The sequence below is a fragment of the Malaclemys terrapin genome, chromosome 25, assembly GCF_027887155.1.
Source record: "Malaclemys terrapin pileata isolate rMalTer1 chromosome 25, rMalTer1.hap1, whole genome shotgun sequence".
NCBI lineage: Eukaryota > Metazoa > Chordata > Testudines > Emydidae > Malaclemys > Malaclemys terrapin.
In genome coordinates this window covers 9,134,700-9,156,891 of record NC_071529.1, presented here as the reverse complement: position 1 = coordinate 9,156,891, position 22,192 = coordinate 9,134,700, and the positions used below count along the sequence as shown (strand labels likewise).

Below are 22,192 nucleotides of genomic sequence, written 5' to 3'. Positions count from 1 at the left end.
TGAAGTAGTTCTACTAGTGCAAAAAGCCTTTAGGGCAGGCCTCCATCCTTGTGCGATGGTCACAGGCAGGAGATTGGCTTCTGCTCGAAAAATCACAAGCAGCCAGTCTCTCAGGTCTCAGTGCATGACGAAAGGGTACAGTTGCATTCTTTCCCCCCTGACCGTCCCTTCCAGTCCAGTTTGTGTGCAGCTTCCACCTCTTGCAGCCAAACTCCCATCTTCCTCATGCAGAATAACAGGTAGAGAACCTCTTGGGGGAGTGGCTTGAATTAAAACAAACAAACCCCACAGCTCTTATAACCATTACCACTTCCCCCCACAGCTGTAGTTCTAGTCAGAAGGGGAGACAGCTGCACGTTAATGACATGATACAGACAAGAGGCTTTGATACCAAGTCAAGATGCATTTTATTTACAGGGCAGCCACAATCCACTAATGGGAATACACAGATTTTACAAAGTTGGAACTACCTGTACAGGATGGATTACATATGCAAAATAAAAATTTCAAGACCACAGTACAGTACTTACCCCACCTTCCCCCATGTGATCACCACCTGTTTCGTTTCCCACACCCTGACAGTTGTGTTGAGGGTCACTAACTGGAAGTCCCAGGTGCAGGTTTTTTATATCATTACCAATTAAAACCCTCCTCATGACCAGGATCATGATAGAATGCAGGGTTTCAAGTGAAGCAGGCTTACCTTAAAAATAAAAAAAGGGAATGGGGGGGGGGGGGGGAGAAATGATACAGAGCCTGTGATTAAGGAAAAAATCCAACAAGCAGCCTGGATCATTCTCTTGGCAGCTGCATGTAAAACTCGAATGCAGCTGCGCTTCCCATCAGCAGCTGCAGTACGGGGTCCGGCCTGGGCTCCTTTGGGTTGTTTTTCTCTTGGGAGTTGCTTTCTGAAGTTGCAAGACTCAAGCTGCTACCACCGTCCTGTCCACAATGTTCCGGTACCTCCATGGGAGCCACTTAGGCAGTGTACTTTATCATCAAACTGAGAGGTAGACGACCAGCCACGCTTAGAACTACCACGGTTCTCCTCTGCAGGAGGGATTTTAGTCCCACCAATTCACCGAGTTAAGCAGGTTATTTTAAATATGCTGTGCAGGACAAAGACATTAACCCTCCGCTATCCACTTGCCTTCTACGCACTGTGCTGTAGTGACCCACATCCACTGGTCAGCAACAAGCAGTTGAAGCCTAGAGGGAAAAGCCTGCTTCGTCCTGTTCCAGACCCCGCTGCCCATGTGTTATTACAGCCGAGTGGACTTTCTTCCTTCCACAGAAAGCTCTAGATCAACATCCAACACACACACTGGCGCTGCAAGAGAGCGGTCCAGGCCTGGCCCTCAAGGTTCTATTGTTCCTACTGTTGACAAGCCCAGATGCCATGGAATGATCCTTTTAGGACTCCCGGCTTGGGGCAAACGACAGCTTCCAGAGCTGCTTGGTTCAGAACTGCATGTAGGAGCCCCATGCAGCTATGCCCCAAAGCTAGCAGCATCGCTTCCACTCGGAACCACAGCGGTGCAAGGAGCCTGCAGCTACATCGACTGGAAAGACATGTAAAGAGACGTCAACTACATCCAGAGAGAGCTCAGACACCCCGTGCAGGTGCACCAGCAGGCGGGAAGGGCACAGCTTCAAATGACCACAAGCCAGGAGTCAAACTGGAGATTGCTGCTGAGTGTCTCCCTGGCTCGGAGCTGGAGAAGCGGCATAGCTCAAAGGGAGGGAGGGATACACTGTTCCCTTATACAAGTAGCAAACGAGGTGCAGTGATCACGTCCACTAAGACTAGCCGCCTGGATGAGGGAGCCGGCTGTAGGGGACAACTCAATCCCACACACTTGCAAAGCAGTTCATAGGGACACACTCACAGGCAACCCTGTCATTCTAAAGCTCTGAGCCCCCGGCTGATCCTGGCACACCCTGTCCAAAGGGGCGTTGGACTCACTAGCAGAGGGCACCGCAGGTCAGTGCCCAGTCTACAGGGTCAAATGCTTGTGCATGCGACACCTGTCTCCAGCTCACACCCTGAATCTCTGCCACCCCTTTCATAAATTCATCCACCATTCAAGACGATCATGATTCTTAACCTAGATTAAAAACTAGACTCCCTCCCTCCCCCAAGAAGGGCATGGGATGAAGAGGCAATTTGTGATTAACCTACCTGCACCCAAGCCCAAATGGACACCTAACTTGGGGGGCGGGGGAGGGACTCCTCTCCTCTCCCTTAAAGATACACATCCTCTTCCCCAGAGGCCTATTCTCTGCAGCCAGAGCCTTCCTTCGAAAAATGTAGTGGCAGGAGTTTAGGAGACAGACAAGGGAGCCCAGGTCAGAATCTAGCTCAGAACAAAGGTTTCCTAGGGTCAGACAGGTGCATTTCATAAGTTACCTTAGACAGGGAATCAGCAAGGCTGTGGGAAGCAGGACATTTGCACTACGGGACTCCGTTCATATTTGCCAGCCAGCAGAGCCGCTGATCGGGGTTTAGCCATTTTCACCTTTCTGTGACGAGGCCCATGGCAATCTGGAGCAGACATTCTGGGCCACTTACAGCCGATCGGCGCCTCAGGCGCTTGGAGGCTGTACTGGTGAGCCAAGACAAAAGGTGCATGGGAAAGGCTGGGTCTGCACACCCCCACCCTTCGCAGGAACAGAAGGAAGGTGTAGCAATACCAGAACCACACTGGGTGGAGCACGCACCTATGCGGACCGCTGCCCGCCTCTGATTGCAGCCGAGGCACATGGCCCCGTGCCACACACATTTGCTGAGTGTCAAAGGTGCCTCCCTCCACTCCCCCTCTGAGAGTGGCCCGCTGGTTTTAATCTAGGGGTGTGCACCGGGCCTGTAACATCAAGATGCAGCCCCCACCGTGACCAAGCCGCTAGCTCGGCATGAAAGCTCTGCTCAAAAGGATGCCTTTGGGTTCCTGCCCTTTCATTGAGGGCACCCCCCAGACCCCTCCAGCGCAGAGCAGAGCTGCACGCACGAGAGGGCTGGCCGAGAGCCACGGCTCCAACGGGAAACCAAAGGAGAAACCTGGAGGTTTCAGATGCTGATGGGACCTGCAAGGCATCCGGCTACAGCCTCGCTCACACTCAAGTGTCCAGGGAGCGTCCGACAGACGCTGCCACCTGCAGGCCAGAGAGGTTCTCTGTGAGCAGGCCCACAGCAACGCTGGTCACCATTAGCAAAAGGCTCAGAAACCGACCACCACTTGAATTCTTCCCCCGACCGCAACCGGCTCACATCGCAGAAAGGCCTAGAAGAAATAAACGCAGGTGGCTCAGGGCTCAGTTCCCCGGGAGGTTTGCTCTGCACACACGGGCGGCACGGCCCAGTTGGCTGAAAGTTGCAGAGATGGAAAATTCAAGACAAGACAGGAGAAGAGCCATGAGCCCAACAGGAGACGCCCACTTGGGGTCTAGTTCCTGGTGACAAGAAGCCCCAGGAAGATCAGAAGCCCAGAGGGGCCACCCAGGGATGAGAGGAAAATAAAGACACCTCGAAAATTGAAGCATTCGATTTTCCAAGTCAGCAGGAAGCACCATGTGTCCTTGGGGGGGGATAGGGGGTCCTGCCCCGAAAATGGGGCCTGGGCCACGCTTAGCAAGTTGAGTGTGTAGGGGAAGGAGCTCGTCTCTAGCAAAGAGCAGCCCAAGCAACGTGATTCAGTGGGCACGCACTCGTCCCTTCCGAAAGCTCAAGGGGAGGGGAGATGGGAGGCGGGGAAGGGGCTCGTAAGCTCTCCCCCAGTGGGGGATTCCCCCCCCCCAGGTTGTTTTTAAAGCAGTGAATCGTTCCAGCACCAACCTCGCTGCTCAGAGACCCGTGCCGTGCGGCGAGCAAGAACACTGGCCCTGGCCCGGCAAAGAGCCCAGCAAGGTTGTGTCACGGGCCCAGCTGCCGCTTTTCACTGTAGCAGCGGCAGGAGGGTCCCAGCCAGCAGCTCCCTCCAGTCCCAGGGTACGACCGGAGTCCCAGGGCAACACTAGGCAAGGCAGAGCATAGCGATGGGACCCCCTGCCCCACAGCAGGCGTGTACACCCCCTACAGTACAGCAGCCTTGCCCCCCGCCCCCCCCCCAGGCAGAGATGGCAGAACAAGCGCCAGCAATGTCACGGAGCCAAGCAGCTCCAAGCCCAGCCAGGGCACTTCCCCATGCCAGGAGGTACAACCGGCTGAGGGGGACCCCACGGGAATGTGTGTTACCATCCAGCCTCCGCCCTCCCCGAACCCCGCAGTCCTCACACAGCGCCCCGACAGGTGCCCGCTCTGGGGCCTGCCCGACCGGCGAGCACCCGCACAGAGCGAGGCTGGCACACGGCCACCGCCCTGCGGGGAGAGCAGACCACAGCAGGGACATCCGATCATGCTCTCCGCTCCGGCGTGCTGACCTGCCACCAGCCAGCCCCCTCCCCACCTGGGGGCGGGTGGAAGGAAGGAGGAACGCACCTCCCCCAAAATGCCAAATCAAGGCCCAGCCAGAAGTCCCACAACAGAAGTAAAAGGGAAGGCCTGTATTGCCCCGGGCCCCTGGCATTGATCCTTGTACCAGCTCCTCCTCTGAGGCCAGCACCCCGCTCCCTGGAGGAGGTGGCTCTGAAGGGGCCTTTTCCTCCCCTCAGATCCCCTGACTTTTCGGCTCGTCGGTCAGAGCAGGCAGGGAGGCTGCAGGGCTGGCATGGCCTGGCTCCCGCACCCCTCTTCTCCAGTGCCTCCCTTCAAGGCCCAGGGTGGCATCCACTCAGTCCCCCCCACCCCCCCACACACCCCTGGCTCTAGTGTTGCCAAGCGACAGACGTCACCATACAGTCATGATTGGACATCCAGTAAAAAAATCACAGAATAAATAGACATGGGGGAAGGGACATGTCAGCCATGCCCCCCAATCCCCGCAGGCAGTGACGTCCTCCAGCTCCACAGCACCCCCTCCTGGAGACAGGTGCCCCCTGCACCCGCGCAGTCCGATTCCCGGAGATGGGCTCTCTTCACAGTCAATACAGCAGGGGGTACGAGGCGTCGCTTGGCTCCCCCGGGCGCGATCAGAGTCAGGACAGGCCCGGCGCAGGGGCCGCCGTCCGCCCCCGCCCCTCAGTTGATGTCATCGTAGATGCTGGGGGTGGGGGGCGCGGGCGGTTTGGGTTTCTTCTTCTTGCTGGAGCTGAGCCCCGGCGTGCCCCCCACCAGGCTCAGGTGTGGCTTCTTCTTTTTGGTTTTCCGCGACTCCGAGTTGTTCGTACCTGGGCCGAAGGGAGAAGAGGGAACGTGAGCCCCATGTTCCCCCCCACCCCAAACCAAAGGGAAAAGCCCCACTCCCCAGGGGAGCAAGTTGGGGGGAAAGCAGAGGGGTTTCCTCCTAACTGGGGGGAGGGAGGGCAGCCTGCCCCCTCTCCCGAGGGCACGGTGGACCGGGGAGCTGCCCCGATTCCTCAGGGCACGTCTCCCAGGACCCCGGCAGCCGGCTGAGACCCCCACCCCCGGGCCCCAGTTCTTACTCGCTTTCGAGGAGGCCGAGTCGGAGGGCGAGATGTCCGAGGAGCCGTCCCACTGCAGCCGGCTCATGATGGCCTGGCTCTCCGACACGTCAAAGCCCTCGTTTTCCACGCTGCCCTCTGCCTCCGGGAGCGAGCTGGGGGGGGGCACACAGGAGAGGGGTCACAGCCATCCACACATCCCTTAGCCGCACGCAGCAATCCCCCCACCCATCCCCCACCCCACCAGGCAACAGGTTCCCCTGCAGAGCGAGGGGAGCAGGCAGATGGGGCCAGGGAGGTCTCAGGGGGAGGAGATGTGCTCTGGTGGGACTGGGCACCAGCGAGGCCTCAGGATCTGCCATCCCCCCTCCCCCCCGGCTTCTGCTGTTCCATTTGTTTTGGGGTGGGGGTAACAAACAAGGGTGCTTTGGTTCTGAGCATTCCTCAAAGGGTCCCCGTCCTCCCGCTACCACCAGGCCAGCCCTCGGAGCCAGGTTTTGGCTGTGGTGGAAGCGGAGTCCAGGTGGGGAGGGGCCCCACAGCCCTGCCCTCGGGTCCTCCTGCTGCTCCCTAGAGCCCTCCAGAATCAGCTCCTCTCTCCTCACACTGCTTCAAGCCTTCTGCTGGCGCCCCCCCCACTTGGAACAGACTCCCTCCTTCCAGGAACCGAACCCTACCCCCAGCCAGTCTCCGAAACCTCTCCCCTCCGTGCGCCTTCCTGGGCTGCTGTCCCACATTCAGTCACCTGCCTCCAACCTGGGACAGACATGCCCCAGGGCCACCCACACGGCACTGGGCAAAGTCCCCACTAGACCTGGGGCCGAACAAGGGCTCATCTGGGGGAGCGGCTGCCCCTGCTGTCTGCGCTCAGCTGAGGTCCAGAGACCCCACGCCAGGGCCTCGCTCAACGTCTCCTCGAGACAAGCCTGCTGGGGCCCAGAGAGCTGGCACTGCATAGCCCGGCCTGGAGGCAGCAGGCCCAGAGGAGCCTTTTTCATCTCCCACGGGCACGTCTCGGCTCCGCTTGTGTCTGATCGCACTTACGCAGAGGGTCCAAGGAGGTAGACCCTGACTGACCTCCGCTGCTCGTCTGTATGCTGGGGGCAGCGCAGAGACCTGCGGGGACACAGGAGTTCAGAGGCCTGGAGCGCACAGTGGCTTTTCTTCCCCTTCCCTGTACTTTCCACAGCCCTACCCTTGCTCCCGGGCGGCCTCCCTGCACCCCAGAAAGTCATGCTTGAGGGGGGGGGGGGGGTGATTCTTGCCAGTAACTCAGCAACAGCTGCTCCTAGGACAGGAGGAGACGACCCCCCCACCATGCAGTCCCAGGCTGCAGCGAGGCCAAGCCACCTGAGCAAACGTTTCGGAGGGTCCCTGAGTAGGACACAGAGACCCAAGGCGGCGCTCTCACCTGGTGCACATCTTCTTGGTGTGTTCGGAGATCACCCCACATTGCTAGAGAGAAAAAAAGACGGGGTGAGCAACCGGAGGTGTCCCAGCACAGAGGTATTGCTACGTGGGGTTTTCAAACACCCTTAACGTGGGACCTTCCTTGGCAACCAGAGACACAAGGTTCACCCTGGTTCCGGGGGCAGCTCAGAGCTTGAAAGATTTCACTCCCCAGGGCAACTTTCCATCTATGGTTCAATGCAGCCCTGTCTTCCCTAGTCTGCAGCAGGGCAGCCCTAGTGCCTCTGCTGCTGCTAAGAGTATTCCCCAAGCAGCCACAGTGTGAAACCAACTAGACTGGTCAGTTTTGCTGCTGCTATTCCCAGCCCAGCAGGCAAAGGTGGCCGGGGTAAGCAGCAAGACATCAATTTCATTGCTGCAGAGGCAGGTCAACTGCCTCGGAGGTAGGCAGCTTTGAACAAGGAGCAGTGCCCAAGAGGAAAGGCTTGGGCGGGGGGAGACTCCAGACACAGGCGTAGCCAAGACCCCCATCCCATGCAGTCAGGAAGCGGAGGGCAGGCAATGTAGCGAAGGAGGTGTGGGGATTTTTACTCGGACAACCTCCCTGGACCCTAACTCATGGGCTCCGTATCCCCCAAGCAGGGACAACGGCCTCTGGAGCAACCTAGCAATGTTCCCCGCACTCTCTGGCTAGTTGGACTGCTGAAGCCCCAAGCAGAGAGGGAGGCCACGCAGCAACTGCAGAACAGCGCTGTCAGGCCACAACGCAAGTCAGCAGGGACAGAACCCAGGAGCCCTGGCTCCCAAGCGGGGCGAGATTCCTTTCCGTCGTCGGGACAGCTCCGGCCCCAGGGGCTACTCACCGTGGTGAGCAACGAGCGGAGCTCCTCGGGACCCAGCGTTTCGTAGTTGATTCCAGAGGAGTTGCTGTACTGCAGGGAGACACGAGGGTGACTGAGTGTCACAAGCACTGTCAGGGGTGCAGCGTGAGAGCGCTGTAGCCCCTAACCCCGATCAGGGCCCCAGAGCTGTGTAAACCAGCCGAGGGGCGGGAGGGGAATTGAGGCACAGGGAGGGGAGGGGACTTGCCCATGGTCACCCAGCAAGCTAGTGGCAGACCTGGGAATAGAATCCAGGTCTTCTGAGTCACAGGCCAGCACTCTACCCACTGGGCCATGCTGTTTCCTCTCCCCCCATCCCAACATGGATTTGCACCTACACTCACCTTAAAGGGATCCGAGTTCCCGCTGAGCTCCCCTGAAAAGAGGACGAGATGGTGAGACACATGACGCAGCCGTCTGTCACTTCGGGCGAAGGGAGAGATGGGGACTCCAAGGCCAGCCATGCTCCCACCCTCCCTGCCCGGGCCTGGAGAGCCACCAAGCAGCCTCTCCTCGGGCAGCCCTGCGTGCGTCCCCAGGGTGCTGGGCGGAGCCCCTAGGAAGCCAGTCCCTGCCCCAGGGACCTCTGTCTCAGCCAGGCACAGCTGGGGGGTAGAGGGGGAGAGGAAAAGCTTGGGAGGGGCTCCCAGGAGAAGCGGATTTATGAGAGAGGCCGGGGGGGGGGGGGATGGAGGGCCCAGCATGCAGGAGGAGGAGTCGGGAACGGCGGAGGGAGCAACGGCAGAGCCTGCAGCTGGGCATGGCAGGAAAGAGGCAGCCAGCAAAAGGGCAGCGGGGGCATTCGGGAAAGGCTGGGGGAGGTGTGGGGCAGCAGGAACCCCTGCCCCACCCCCTTCCTTGAAGAGCAGCTCAAGCCAGCAATCATCTCGAGCCCCCCGCCCTGGGCGTGAGCATGGGGTGCCCTGGAACTGCCGGCAGAGTCCATTGCAACCCCACATGCCCACGGTTCAGGGGCAGCGCCGCTTCTCCGGTGGGGAGCCCCAGACCCCGGTGACCCTCGGGGGGGATGGGACACAGATCAGAGAAAGGGGCAGACTGTGCTGGGGCTCTCCAGGAGTCCAGGCAGCAGCGCCGCGGCCCAGAACCAGACCCACACGGTGTATTCTCTTGGGGTACAGGGGAGGAGCCGGCCAGGCCTCACCCAGCAGCCCGCTGGCTTCCCCATGGGCTCGCCCCAAGGAATGCCTGCTGCAGGCTAATGCCCTGCCCTGGTACTGCTCCCCCTTCCAGCATCGCACGTCCCAGGCTTCCCCAGGACATCGCGGTTGCCCGGCCACGCGGCTCAGGCCAGCATCGGGTCCCACCTGCCGCTGTCATGGCAGGGCTTGGCCGCCCCGTAGAGACATCAGGCCTGTTCCCAGAGGCAGTGGGGAGCGCCAGTCCCAGCTGGCCCAAACCCCGCCCCCTCGCCAAGGTGCCCCGCCCCCTCGCCACTTACCATTTTTGTGTTTTAAGGATTTCGATCTCCGGGGCGAGTTGGGGTTCTGGAATAAGAAAGACACAGACGCTTTGGGGAAGAGGAAGAACGAAGCGGGGTCTGAATGCACCTTGCCTGTCCCCTTCCCTGCCCAGCCCCTGGGATCTGGTCATTCACACCCACAACCCTCACCCTGGTTATTCAAGGGAACGCGCTCACCTGGGACCAGAACTAAAGGGGCCAGCGAGCCACCTGCTGATGCCGGGGGCTTCCCCCCCCCCCCCCCCCGAACAGAGCTGCTGTGTCCTCACACCCCTGACGGCTTCCTTCGCTCTCTAGGAACTAGGCTGCAACTCACCCCCCCCCATTTACCCCAGTGATCCCTCTTCCCCGCCCTGCACTGACCTCTTCCCCCCCGACAGACTAGCAGGAGTCAACAGAGCCAGCCGTGCAAACATGGCGCTAACCAGGAATGTTTGTGGGAGCCTCCCAGAGCATCCCGTGCCTGGGCGCTGCAGACCCATGCAGGGAGCGGACCCTGGCAACCGTAGCAGGAAGTGCTGGGGCAGCGCACACGGAAAGTCTCGCTCCCTGATGCAGCCACGGGTCCAAACAGAGCATGGCCTCCCCGCCCCCACCACAGCAAGCAATGAGCCGAGCTGCCGGCCGCTCCCTGCACCCGCAATGGGCACTAGAGACATCATGGGGCATGCAGATCAGGGCACAACCATGCTCCCGGGCCAACCTTCCCTTGCCCCGCTGCCAGTACGTACCCTGCAGACCTCACGCACCTGACGCCAGCCTGCGTCCCAGAGCTCACAGCTGCTGGTTCTCCTCCCACACCCCATCACCCCCGACGCTACATCCCCTCCCCCAGACAGCACGTACCTTATCGGATTTCCTCTTCTTTGCTAGGAAGGGAGGAGAAAGGAATACTGTTCTTTAGCCTTAACAGTGCCCCCATCACAACATCCAAACCAACCTTGGAGGCCGTCCCCTCCAGGGGCAGGAGAGCCAGGCTGAAAAGGCCCAGGTCTGTCGGAGCGGGGCGGGAAATGGGGATGGGACAGGATGGCCAGAAGGGACCGAAAGCCAAACCCCACGCTGCTTTGCTTTAATCCTTTCGGCGCCGGCCCGCACCACCACCCTGCCGCAGCCGGGCTAGGCGGCTCCCGAGGGGCACGAAACACAGCCACAGACTCTCTCGCTCTGCCAGGTGCTTAATGCGCCTCTCGGCCTGGCGTCCACGTGGCCAACAGACTCCCCAGCTCAGCCGGCTGCCCGAGGATGTTGGGTAACCGGCAGAGACGGGCGGGGGTGCAGGGGACAGAACGCAGAGCCAGGGGGGCACCGGAAAGAGGCCGCACGAAGACCACCCCCAAGCGAGGAGCTATGCGAGATTATTTCCCAGCCTCCCATGTTGAGGCAAGACTGGGCTGGGACTCAAGATTGGGGATCACTTCCTGGCTCTGCTCCAGACCCCCCCTGTGACCTTGGGCACAAGGGGCTGGGACCAACGTCTGCTCCACTGATGAGCAAGTCACGGGCAGGCCCTTTAGTGGGGCTGCCAGGCTTAAGGTATGGGGGGTAGGAACCCCATTACCTCTCACACTGCCCCTCAACATGGCTCCCCGGGGAGGTCTGTCACAGCCCAGCCCACTGGGTGTCAGGGGCAGGGTGATCCGGCCCCTTACTGCACAAAGACGGAACCTCCCACCCACTCGCCCCGCACCTCCACCCCCAGCCCCGCTACCTTTCTTCTCGGAGCCGTAGGACCAGTCGTTATCGTTGATGTCATCGTTGTCCTCTTGGTCGCTCTCGGATTTGTTCATGTTGTTGCTGCTAGCGATCCTGTTGGGGGTGGGGGAAAACAGACGTGAGCTCCGGAGGCCTGCCTCCCACCCCGCAGCAGACAGCCCGAGGGACGCCCAGTCACCCCACAAAACTCCACATCCACAGAGATCAGCAGAGGGGAAAGGAGCGTCTTGAGCAACAAGCCAACTGCAAAAACTGGGGGGCACCGGGGGGGCAAGGGGTTAAATACAGTGCATGGCGGTTTCACAAATTTTAAGGTTTTACAAAAAACTATGTGAATTGCAATTAGGGAAATAGGCGTCAGGACTCCTGGGTTCTGTTCCTGATTCTGGGAGGGGGGCGGGGGCCAGCAGTTCGCAAAAGAAGAGGATCGAGACTCTTGGGTTTTGTTCCCAGCTCAGAGAAGGGAGGGTGGCCTAGTGGTTAAGTCAGGACTCCTGGGTTCTAAACCCAGTTCTGCCACAGACTCACCAGAACGCCCTGCTAAGGTTCCCTAGGCCTCGGTTTCCCCGAGTGGGGATACATGCGTTACAGGGTGCGGGCTCGGTGTCCGTGACCCCTTTGCGGTCCGGTCTGTGGCCACAAAGGGCTCGGTGATCGGCAGCCGCTGCTCCCAGCCCCAGCCGCCCTCACCTCCTGTTGGCTATCCGGCTGCTGTTCCGGCCCATCCCCAGGCACTTCTCCAGGTGGGGGGCGAAGCGGGAGGCAGCGATGCTACGGCTGCAGTTCGGACACACGCATTCCTTATTCTTCCACTGGTTGTAGACCTGGCCGAAGATATCCACGCCGGGCTGGTCCACGATTTCTGAGAAAGAGGGGGGCACAAGCGTCAGCCCTTCTGGTGCCACGGGGCAGGCACGGACCACCTCCACGGGGGGGCCCAGCAGCATCCACCGACACGTCCCTGAGCCCTCACCCCAGCCACACAACACTCCACCTTGCTCACAGAGTCTCCACGACAGCCCAACTCTCACCCACCTCAACGGCAAGCCAGCACCCGGCCCTGGGGAGATACTGAGAGCCCCCTGCTCCCACGGACTCCGAGCAGACTCAGGACACCGAGCAAGTTTGATATCTCTGGGCATCCAGGCTTCCAACTCCACCTGGGGTCTGGGAATACGTACAGCACCTGGCACCATGGGGGCCGATCTCAGGATGAGCTGGCCCTCTAAGGGGGTGGGGCTCTGCCACATGCATGCTAGGCATAGCCCAGCTCCCCAGGATAAACGCAAGGGCCGCGGGATGGGGAGCAGGTGATGACCAGCGAGGCCTGCCGAGGGATACCAGGGCAGCCTTGTGAGTGTGCGTGGGAAGAACAGCCGGGAAAGGGCTAGTAGAAAGGCCTGGCTAGGCTGAGTAACCCTCCAGAGCTCCTTGGCAGAAACCAGCCTCCCAAGTTTAACTGGGGAGGGAGGGGAAACTGAGGCAAGAGGAGGCCCCCGAAGCCCGACCGGAAAAGCGCTACTCCAGAGCCCAAGCTCGGTTGGGGCTCGTACTCGAATACAGATACATAGCAATAGGGTGGCAGAATCCACTCCAGCTCCCTCTCCTGCGGCAGTCGCAGGGGAAAACTTGTCGTTTGTTTCAGTAGCTGGGACCCCAAGGAGCCGTGAGCTGAGAAGAGGCTGTTTTTACACAGTCGCTTTTCTGATTACAATAAAAACTCCCCTTCCACCCTCACTAACAAGGTCAGTTTAAGAGCCAGTCCCCAGACAGACCCCCCCCCCCCCCGCATTTTGAGGCTACAGAAGTGGAGGTTCTCCTGCTGTCCTGCAAGAGCCCCCCCGCTCCCAAGAGAGAGAGATCCTATTAGCACAGCCAACGCCCTGCGTGTATTGATGCCTCCAGGTGATTTTGCCCTAGATTTTGTCAGGCAAATGAAAGTTTCACCGAAAGGCCAAGTCTGAGGTTTAGATACATTTCTATTGTCTGACCCTTCGCGACCCAAACCAAGCCCCCCAAGCGTGTTAAGGTTTCTGCAGAACCCGATATGAAGTGGCACACTTGGGAATTTCTCTTTAAACCGGTTTCTCACTTCACGTCCGGAAGAGGGACTGGCGCAGGAGCCCAACCTGACTGCACACACGTCACGCTTTTTAAAGGCACAGTCAGGGAAGACAGGCAGATTTCTTTGGGACCCCCCCGGGGCCCATCGCTCGGTGGCATGGAACCCAGGAAGCGAGTGCGCTGATCAACCGAGCATGCAGCTGCCCTGAACAGCTGCAATGCACGACGGCTTAGAGCAGGGGGGGGCAAACTTTTTGCAATCCCACATTGGGATTGCAAAACTGTATGGAGGGGAGGGTAAGGAAGGCTGTGCCTCCCCAACCAGCCTGGCCCCTGCCCCCTAGCCACCCCTCCCACTTCCTGCCCCCCCTCAGAAACCTCAGCCCATCCAACCCCCCCGCTCCTTGTCCTCTAACCACCCCCCCCCCGGGACCCGACCCCCATCCAACCCCTCTGCTCCCAGTCCCCTGACTGCCCCAACCCCTATTCACACCCCACCCTGACAGGCCCCCTGGGATCCCACGCTTATCCAACCCCCCTGTTCCCCGTCTCCTGACCCCTATCCACACCCCCGCCCCCTGACAGCCCCCCCCCAGGACTCCCATGCTTATCCAACCCCCCCAGTTCCCCTTCCCCTGACCGCCCCCCGAACCTCCACCCCATCCAACCGCCCCCTGTTCCCTGACTGCCCCCCGGAACCCTCTGGCAGCCGGGCCGCCCGGAACTAGACATGCTGGCACTCTCCTTGGCAGGAGCGCACAACCCCGCACAATGATGGGGGAGGAGGGACAGCAGGGGAGGGGCCGGGGGCTAGCCTTCCTGGCCGGGAGCTCAAGGGCCAGACAGGACGATCCCGCGGGCCATAGTTTGCCCACCTCTGGCTTAGAGGGACCCCAGCGGTTTCAAAACCGCTGCCTTTCTCTGACGTCTGTACCAGGCACGACACCACATCCCGAAGGCCACTCCGCAAAACTCACAGGTTTTGTACTGATACAACTACGGCGTGCAAATGCTAACCAGCCTAGTGCAAGCCCTGGTGCAGAGACAGCGAAACTGCCCGCACAGCTTCCCCCCCTTCCCGAACCAGAGCAGCTACACCCACCTACAGCAGCTTCACACCGGGATCGCTGCACGCATACGAGAGAGGCTGCAGCTCCTTGAGAGTCTAGTGCAAGTTGTACAATTCCTATGCTTAGCCAAGGCCTAACTCAGAGGAGTTGGAGGAAAACATGGATTAAAGGACAAGCCTCCGGCTCCAGGGCAGAAGGCAGCCTCCAATGAACAGGGCCAGGAAAACATTTTCCCCATGGGCAGGTTATTCCCTAACTGTGGAGTTTCTTGCATCTTCCTCTGAAGCAGCTGGTGCTGGCCAACGTCAGGGACAGGACAATCAGTGGTTCTCAAGAGGGGTACGCGTATCCCTGGGGGGTACGCAGCGGTCTGCCAGGGGGTACATTAACTCACCTAGATGTTTGCCTAGTTTTACAACAGGCTACGTGCAAAGCACTAGCAAAGTCAGTACAAACGACAATTTTATACAGACAATGACTTGTTTATACTGCTTGATATACACTGAACTGCAAGGACAGTATTTAGATTCCAGGTGATGTATTTGATAATGATAGGACAAATTCGAGGCAGGTGGCAATTTTTCAGTACTAGAGGCTGTGACACTTTTGTATGCTTAGGTCTGATTTTGTCGGCACGTCGTTTTTAAGTGAGGCGAAACCCGGGGGCCCGCAAGACAAAGCGGACACCTGAAAGGGGCCCAGCAGTCTGGAAAGGTGGCGAGCCACTGGTCTAGACGGACCATTGATCTGATCCAGGATGGTTCCCTGTATCCCGACTGGGTTTCAAGTTCACTCACTCCATGCGTGGACCCGCACTGCGTGTCTGGCCAGTTTACCCTGTGGCTAGGTAGCTACTGTAGCGCCGTGTCTCCCTTTCAAAGCTCAACGGGGGAGCAGACCAGACTCAAAGCGACCTTCAAGGGCATTTCTGGAAGCATCAGGCTTTGCTATCCGAAGCGGCCTCATCAGAAACCAGATCCCGGCTTTCCACGCGCCATTTCTAAAGAGCCAAGTTGGCCTGTCCCTTTAAATCCTCCTAGAACGCTCCTGCCAGTTCTGCCCCCCTTAAGTCAGAGGAGGGCGAAGGGAGCAGGAAAGGGGCCCTAGAGGGAACTCACCGAAATCCTTCATGCTGTCGGGGTCCGTGTCGTCCAGGAAGAAGTAACCGCACTTGACTGCCCGATGCACCTCGAAGCAGAGCCCCAGGCAGGCGTCTTCGACCAGGTCCGTGTAAATCTCGTGAGCGATGGCCTGGGCCCCAACAGAGCCGGTGAGAAGCCGCGGGGAGGGAGACCCGATTGCATCCCACCAGGTGAAATCCCCCCCCCCCCTGCCATTTTCAACAGCCCAGGCCCGGCACAGGAAATACCACAGCAGGACAATGGCTGGTTTTAGTGGCCATCGCTGCGCCGTGGGTTTGAATGGCGGATCCAAGATTGTTCCTAGAGCTTGGTGCAGATGTCACCGCCACCACCCTTGCAAAGAACCGGTGCCCCCTCCCCACTGCCCCCCACTCGCACTGTATCCCAGAGCAACCGCTGCCACCTTTCCTGAGCATGTTTCCTGCCCGTCCCAGCAAACGCCACAATGCTGGAGCAGGTGCCCACTGGTGGCTATGCAGGGCCCAGCTGCACGTGGTCTCCCACCCGAGGCTGTCGCCACTTTACCCCCAGCCACGGAGGGGGGGGGGGGGGGAGAGCGAAGAGTCTCGGATCAGGGAGCTTTCCCTGCTCTCTTCCCCCAGAAAGCAACAGAAGGGGCAGAAGCAGGCGCAGAGAAGCTACCCTGGGAAGTCTCATGGCTCCCAGCTCTCCCCACAAGACAGCAGCCTTCTGCCTCAATCTTCCTCGTCCTGGGATGAAGTCGCACGGTCTGGATGTACCCACGGCCCGCTGCAAACCCAGACTCTTCCCCTCCCAGAGGCGTCCGCTCAGGACGGGCAGAATCGGGGGCCCAATGAGGTGGATTCTCGCGCCCCCACCCCCATCCGTGGCTTCCAGTTAGAACTGGACACATGGCTGCTTTCTCACTAAACACTGCAAGGAAGGAGAGAGACTCCACGCCTGCACCCTGAAAGAGGGGTCCCTCCTCTCCATAGGAATCCAGCAGGCTGCCCCCCCTCCTTTCCCCAGGACAGCCCTGGGCGCACGTGTAAAGCTGTGGGCCCGTTCTTTCACCTTCCCTAGGCAAGCTCCGGAATTCAGTTTCACTGGCGTTCCCTCTGACTCAGTGTCATTGGTTTCCCAGCGATTGGCCACATCCCTCCCCTTGGGTGCACCATAAAGGGGTCAAAGGCCAGCACTATAGGAATCCACATTCCTGGCATTTCAGGACCCACGAGTCAGGCTTGGCTCTTCCCAGCATCACCCCCAGTAATAAATTCTACCCCCGCCGCCACCCCTTGCATCCCCGGGGTTGCACCCGTGCAGCTGTGGCGAACGCAGCCTGGAATCCTGTTGGCTCTGCAGGGCTGAGAGGAGTGGCAAAGACACGCCTTGCTCCCTGATCAGCTAGCAGATCTGCCTGCTCCACGGACAATTCTGCGCAGAGGAAAACGGGCTCATTAAATCCTGAGTCAGGATGGTGGGAAGGATTCGCCAAGGGAAAGTGGCTCTCTGGAGGTCCCGGCTCACTCCCGCTTACCTCCAGCTTGCTGTTATCCAGGCCAGACAAAGACATTTCCTCCATTTTCATTTGCAAACGCTAGTGGAGAAGACGCTTTGAACGCACATAGCCCAGGCCAGGCTGGGAGGCCGCTGCACAGACAAGAAGCGGAGAAACTAAAGTCAGCGCTTACAATCACCGTCCAAACCCACTCGCGAGCGCCCTCTGCCCATTCGGCCACGCAGGGAAGCCCCATCCGGCGGGTCATTTGAGAACATACCACAGAGACAACCCGGCGCTGGCCAGAGGGGGACAGACGGACTAGATGAGCGGCCCACAAACAGGGGGCACAGGAGGCTCCGTTTCCCGGCACCGGTGCACGGCCAGTGCCCGCATCCCGACAGGGCACACCTCTGCCCACAACCACGTTTGGACCGTTCCAAACCAGCCCCACGTGCTAGTCAGAGGGCGCCGGGGGCACCAACCAGTGCAGCTGGTTCTGCTGCAAGGGGCTGTAATGGGAGGGCTGGGTACAATTGTAAGGAAAGCGGGATCTGCTAGCGTGATTATTTATTTCTCTGACCAGACCCCCGCCTTGCTAGGCGCTGGGCAGACTGGCACAGTGGCCTGAAAGCAACGGACACCAGCGCTTTGTGAAGCGGTTCTGGTTCACGAAGAGCTTGTCCTGGCAACGAGAGCTGCTCACCGAACGGACCCTCCTCCTTTTGGAAGGCCTGCGAAAATAATACCAGAGCCCCGGTTTTCCTTGGCATCAGTAGGCAGACCTCTATGGATTTGGGTGAAAAATAGGCAAACTGGACGGGGCAAAACAGGGGACAGTCAGCTTCCACCGGGTCTGTAATGGTCTATAGATCAAAGCACCGGCAGATGGCAGCCATTAACACATTCCAGCACCCCAGGTGAGCTCTGCCCATCCTCTCAATAGAGGTTAGCATGGACACCTTCCTGCCCAGATAGTAAATAAAGGAGGAATAATTGGGGGGGCCACGGAGGAGGGAATGGGGGGGGGACAGTCCCTGGCATGAGGGAGAAGGTGGGAGGGGTTACAGGGAGCCCCCAAAATAGAGGGGGATGACAGGGCAGCACACAAAGAACTTGGCAGGGAGCACGAGGGCGGAGAGTGGAGGGATGTGTGGAACTCCCCCCTGCAAGACGAACTCAGCCCCTCTCATTTGTAAAGCGATTAACAGCATTTCACCTGTCAGACAGACAACTATTTCACAGCAAGTGTTTTCTCCAGTCCCTAAATCCTCCAAGCCGTGGGTTAGGGGATGTACAGGACAGACAGCTCGGCCCAGCGGCACCCAGGGCGCTGGAGTGGGACTCAGGAGACCTGTTCTAGTCCCAGCTCTGCCACTGCTGCGTCACCTTGGGCAAGTCACTTCTCCTCTGCGTCTGTTTCCCCTCCCACGCTTTGTCTGTCTTGTCTATTTGCCCCGTGAGCTTTTTATTAATGCTACCACCACCACTCACCTCTGAACAGTAGAGTTCAAAGGTCAGTATCATTCTCCCCGTTTTTCAGATGGGGGAAACTGAGGCACGGCGTGGCAAAGTGACTTGCCTGAAGTCACCCAGCAGGCCAGGAACAGCAACCAGGTCTCCAGAGTCCCGGCCCAGTGCTCTACCCACTGGACCATGCTGCAGGGATAATCTGTGTACGTACAGCCCCTCAGGCCCTGGTCTCATTTGGGGTCTCTAAGCATGACTGTAATACAAAGAACTAATAGGACCCCAAAACACAGCTCCAAGCGTGACACCCAAGTCAATCATCCCGAGATGCCAAGCCTCAGGTCAGCGGGCTGGTGGAATCACCGAGCTCTGGCGTTTCATTAGCTAGAAATGCAGCCTCTCCCCGAGGCCAGTTCAGATAAACAGTGCCTCTCCCAGGCAAGCAGAACCCCAGCCTAGGAAAACAACAATCCGGACACGGCGGAGAAGGCAAAGCGGAGCAAGGAGAGAGACCACAGGAGTCGGGCCCTGCGCCAGGACACGGCACCTTAACCTGCAGAGCCGGGACAAGACCGGCAGCAGGCTGTGACACGCCGTGAGACAGCCAGCGCCGTGGAGAACAGGGCGCTCCTTCCACCTTTCCGCACCAGCAGCCCTGCCAACAGCTACCTCCCCCACTGGGGCACCCGCAGCAGAGGGCATCTCTGTCTGCTGGAGTAAACTCAGCTGGGCAGGAGAAGGCACTGCCAGGGGCCCGCGCTGCTGCCCCCGCTCTGTTAGCCCCTTCCTGAGTCTGCACCCCCTGCAAGAGCCATGGGGCAGAGGCATCACCACGGGCTAGTCGAAGGGAAGTCGGGGTGTTCCTGGCTTTTGGGAAAAGTCAACATTGATCTGCCTCTCCCCCAACCCCGCTTTGGAATAATCTTGCATGGCAGGAGGCCCCCTGGCTTCCCACATCAACTAGAAGCATTTCTGCTGCATCACCTTCCCCAGGAACAGATGCACCTGAGATCATAGGAGTTTGACAGGTGTTAAGGAGCTGTGTGAGTGTGTGAGATAAATGGATCGGATATTAAAAGAGGGCAGCCTGGGGAACTACACCTCTCCACCCCCCCCCTTGCACACACCCAGTAAATAACCGAGCCATCCAGTTAGGAGCCATATTGCCAGCTTCTGCATCATGCCAATGGCAGGATAGGATGGCGCAGAGAGGAAAGAGGCCTGCGGAGGTCCCTACTCCACCTTTCAGGGGTTCCAGAAGCAGCCCCACGGGGGCCCTAGATTTCCTGCACTTGTGGCGGGACAGAGCTCCCACCTCCAAGTCAGAAAGAGGAAATACCGATTTCAAAACTGGCTTCTTCCCTTTATAAGCCCCACTGTGCATCTCTCCCAGTGCAGCCCCCTTGGAGAGCAGGGAGCGGCTTGTGGACACAGGGGGATGGGTACAAAGACCAGACCAGGGTCTGCCAACAGTTTGGGGCTCTCCCTAGCCGCCTATTGTTAGCAGCAGCCTCTTAACACCAGGCGCGTCCAAAGCTTGATTCGCTTAACAAAAGGAAGCGAGACACTGAGCTGGCACCACGGTCCTGCCCCTCCCAAGACCCCTCTGAAGCCAGGGAGCCAGATCCCAGCAGGCGGAGGCTGGTGTCAAGCAGGATCGGGCCCGCACCCCACGATTCAGAGCTGCTGCCACACGGGGGCGGATGCTGCGTGCCCCCTCTCTGAAGGGCGGGGAGGGGGTGCAAAAGAGTGGACCCCCACTAGCCAAAATTGGCTTCTGCTCTCATCAGAGGCTGGCTCTGGAGTGTGCCCCCCCACCCCCGATCAGCATGTGTCAGGTGAAGGCCCAGCCCCCCCCCTGACCTGCCCAGCCCCCATTCACTCCCCTCCCCATGTGCCTCGCAGGATGCCCCCCACAGCCCCCGCCCCGGGTGAGTCTCTCCCCCACTGAGCTCCTACCCAGTTACCCCGCTACTCCGGTCCTCCCAGCCAGCCGATCTCCTCCCCCCCGCTTCCCCATGCCCCCTCCCCCTCCGCCTGCCCCTCCCCCACTTCCTCCTCCCCCCAAGCCCCTCCCCCGGCTACTCACCCCGGCTGTGCGGAAGACGCGGGGAGGGAGGGAAGGTGTGTGGGGGGGTCGCTCGGAGCCGAGCTCCCCGCTAGCAGCAGCAGCTCCCGCCCCGCTCCCGGCTCCCCCTGCCCGGCGGCGCCTCCCCGGCCATGGCCCCCTCGCTCCCCGGCCGAGCGGATCCCCCGCGCCGCGCCGCGGCCGGGGGGCAGCCGAGCAGGCTGGGACGGGGGGACTCAGCCCGGCCCTGCAGCAGCCGCGGCGGCCCCGGCCCTAGCGCGCCCTCCGCCCGGGCGGCAGCGGCAGCATTTGCAGGCGCTGGGGGGAAGGGGGCGGCTTTTGCCAGGAGGCTCAACCTACGCTGCTAGGCCGAGGCGGAGGCGGGGCGAGGCCGCCAATGGGCGGGCGAGGCCGCGAGCCAGCAGCCAATGAGCGCCGCCGGCACCTTTTTCACGCTGCTGTGCGCCGCGCAGGGCTGGCTACATTGTTGCAAGGCGGAGAGTGTCAGAGGATTCCAGGGAAGGAGGAGGCGGGGCTCGGAGCGGGCAGCGCACAAAGGGGCCGTGGGGGCGGGGCTGCCTGCTCCTCCCTCCTCCCGGGATCCCCCTCCCCGCACCTGATTGCCTGCTCCCCCCACTCCCCAGGGATCCCCCTCCTCGCACCTGACTGCCTGCTCCCCCCACTCCCCAGGGATCCCCCCTCCCCACACCTGTCCTCCCCACTCCCCAGGGATCCCCCTCCCCACACCTAACTGCCTGCTCCCCCCACTCCCCAGGGATCCCCCCTCCCCGCACCTGACTGCCTGCTCTCCCCACTCCCCAGGGATCCCCCTCCCCCCACCTGACTGCCTGCTCCCCCCACTTCCCAGGGATCCCCCCTCCCCACACCTAACTGCTACTCCCCCCACTCCCCAGGGATCCCCCTCCCCGCACCTGACTGCCTGCTCCCCCCACTCCCCAGGGATCCCCCCCTCCCCACACCTAACTGCCTGCTCCCCCCGCTCCCCAGGGATCCCCCCCTCCCCACACCTGACTGCCTGCTCCCCCCACTCCCCAGACCTAACTGCCTGCTCCCCCCGCTCCCCAGGGATCCCCCCTCCCCACACCTGACTGCCTGCTCCCCCCACTCCCCAGACCTAACTGCCTACTCCCCCCACTCCCCAGGGATCCCCCTCCCCACACCTAACTGCCTGCTCTCCCCGCTCCCCAGGGATCCCCCTCCCCCCACCTGACTGCCTGCTCCCCCCGCTCCCCAGGGATCCCCCCTCCCCACACCTGACTGCCTGCTCCCCCCACTCCCCAGGGATCCCCCCTCCCCACACCTGACTGCCTGCTCCCCCCACTCCCCAGGGATCCCCCCTCCCCACACCTGACTGCCTGCTCCCCCCACTCCCCAGGGATCCCCCCTCCCCACACCTGACTGCCTGCTCCCCCCACTCCCCAGGGATCCCCCCTCCCCACACCTGACTGCCTGCTCCCCCCACTCTCCAGACCTAACTGCCTACTCCCCCCACTCCCCAGGGATCCCCCTCCCCACACCTAACTGCCTGATCCCCCCACTCCCGAGGGATCCCCCTCCCCCCACCTGACTGCCTGCTCCCCCCACTTCCCAGGGATCCCCCCTCCCCACACCTAACTGCCTACTCTCCCCACGGATCCCCCTCCCCGCACCTGACTGCCTGCTCCCCCCACTCCCCAGGGATCCCCCTCCCCGCACCTGTCTGTTCCCCCCACTCCCCAGGGATCCCCCCTCCCCGCACCTGACTGCCTGCTCCCCCACTCCCCAGGGATCCCCCTCCCCACACCTAACTGCCTACTCCCCAGGGATCCCCCTCCCCGCACTTGTCTGTTCCCCCCACTCCCCAGGGATCCCCCTCCCTGCACCTGACTGCCTGCTCCCCCCACTCTCCAGGGATCCCCCTCCATATACTGCC

General features: G+C 60.6%; 1 protein-coding gene across 1 annotated transcript; it reads right to left on the bottom strand.

Moving 5' to 3' along the window:
* Positions 1–390: 390 nt before the first annotated feature.
* On the bottom strand, positions 391–20,565 carry ATXN7L3 (ataxin 7 like 3). The gene is made up of 13 exons (XM_054014309.1): positions 20,281–20,565; positions 16,761–16,873; positions 15,236–15,368; positions 11,674–11,845; positions 10,979–11,076; positions 10,114–10,136; positions 9,247–9,292; positions 8,132–8,163; positions 7,770–7,838; positions 6,908–6,951; positions 6,541–6,612; positions 5,518–5,651; positions 391–5,262 (listed from the first exon to the last, which is right to left on the bottom strand). The coding sequence occupies exons 2-13, from the start codon at positions 16,809–16,811 to the stop codon at positions 5,114–5,116; spliced, it is 1,023 nt and encodes a 340-aa protein (XP_053870284.1). The 5' UTR covers positions 16,812–16,873; positions 20,281–20,565; the 3' UTR covers positions 391–5,113.
* Between the last annotated feature and the right edge of the window lie 1,627 nt (positions 20,566–22,192).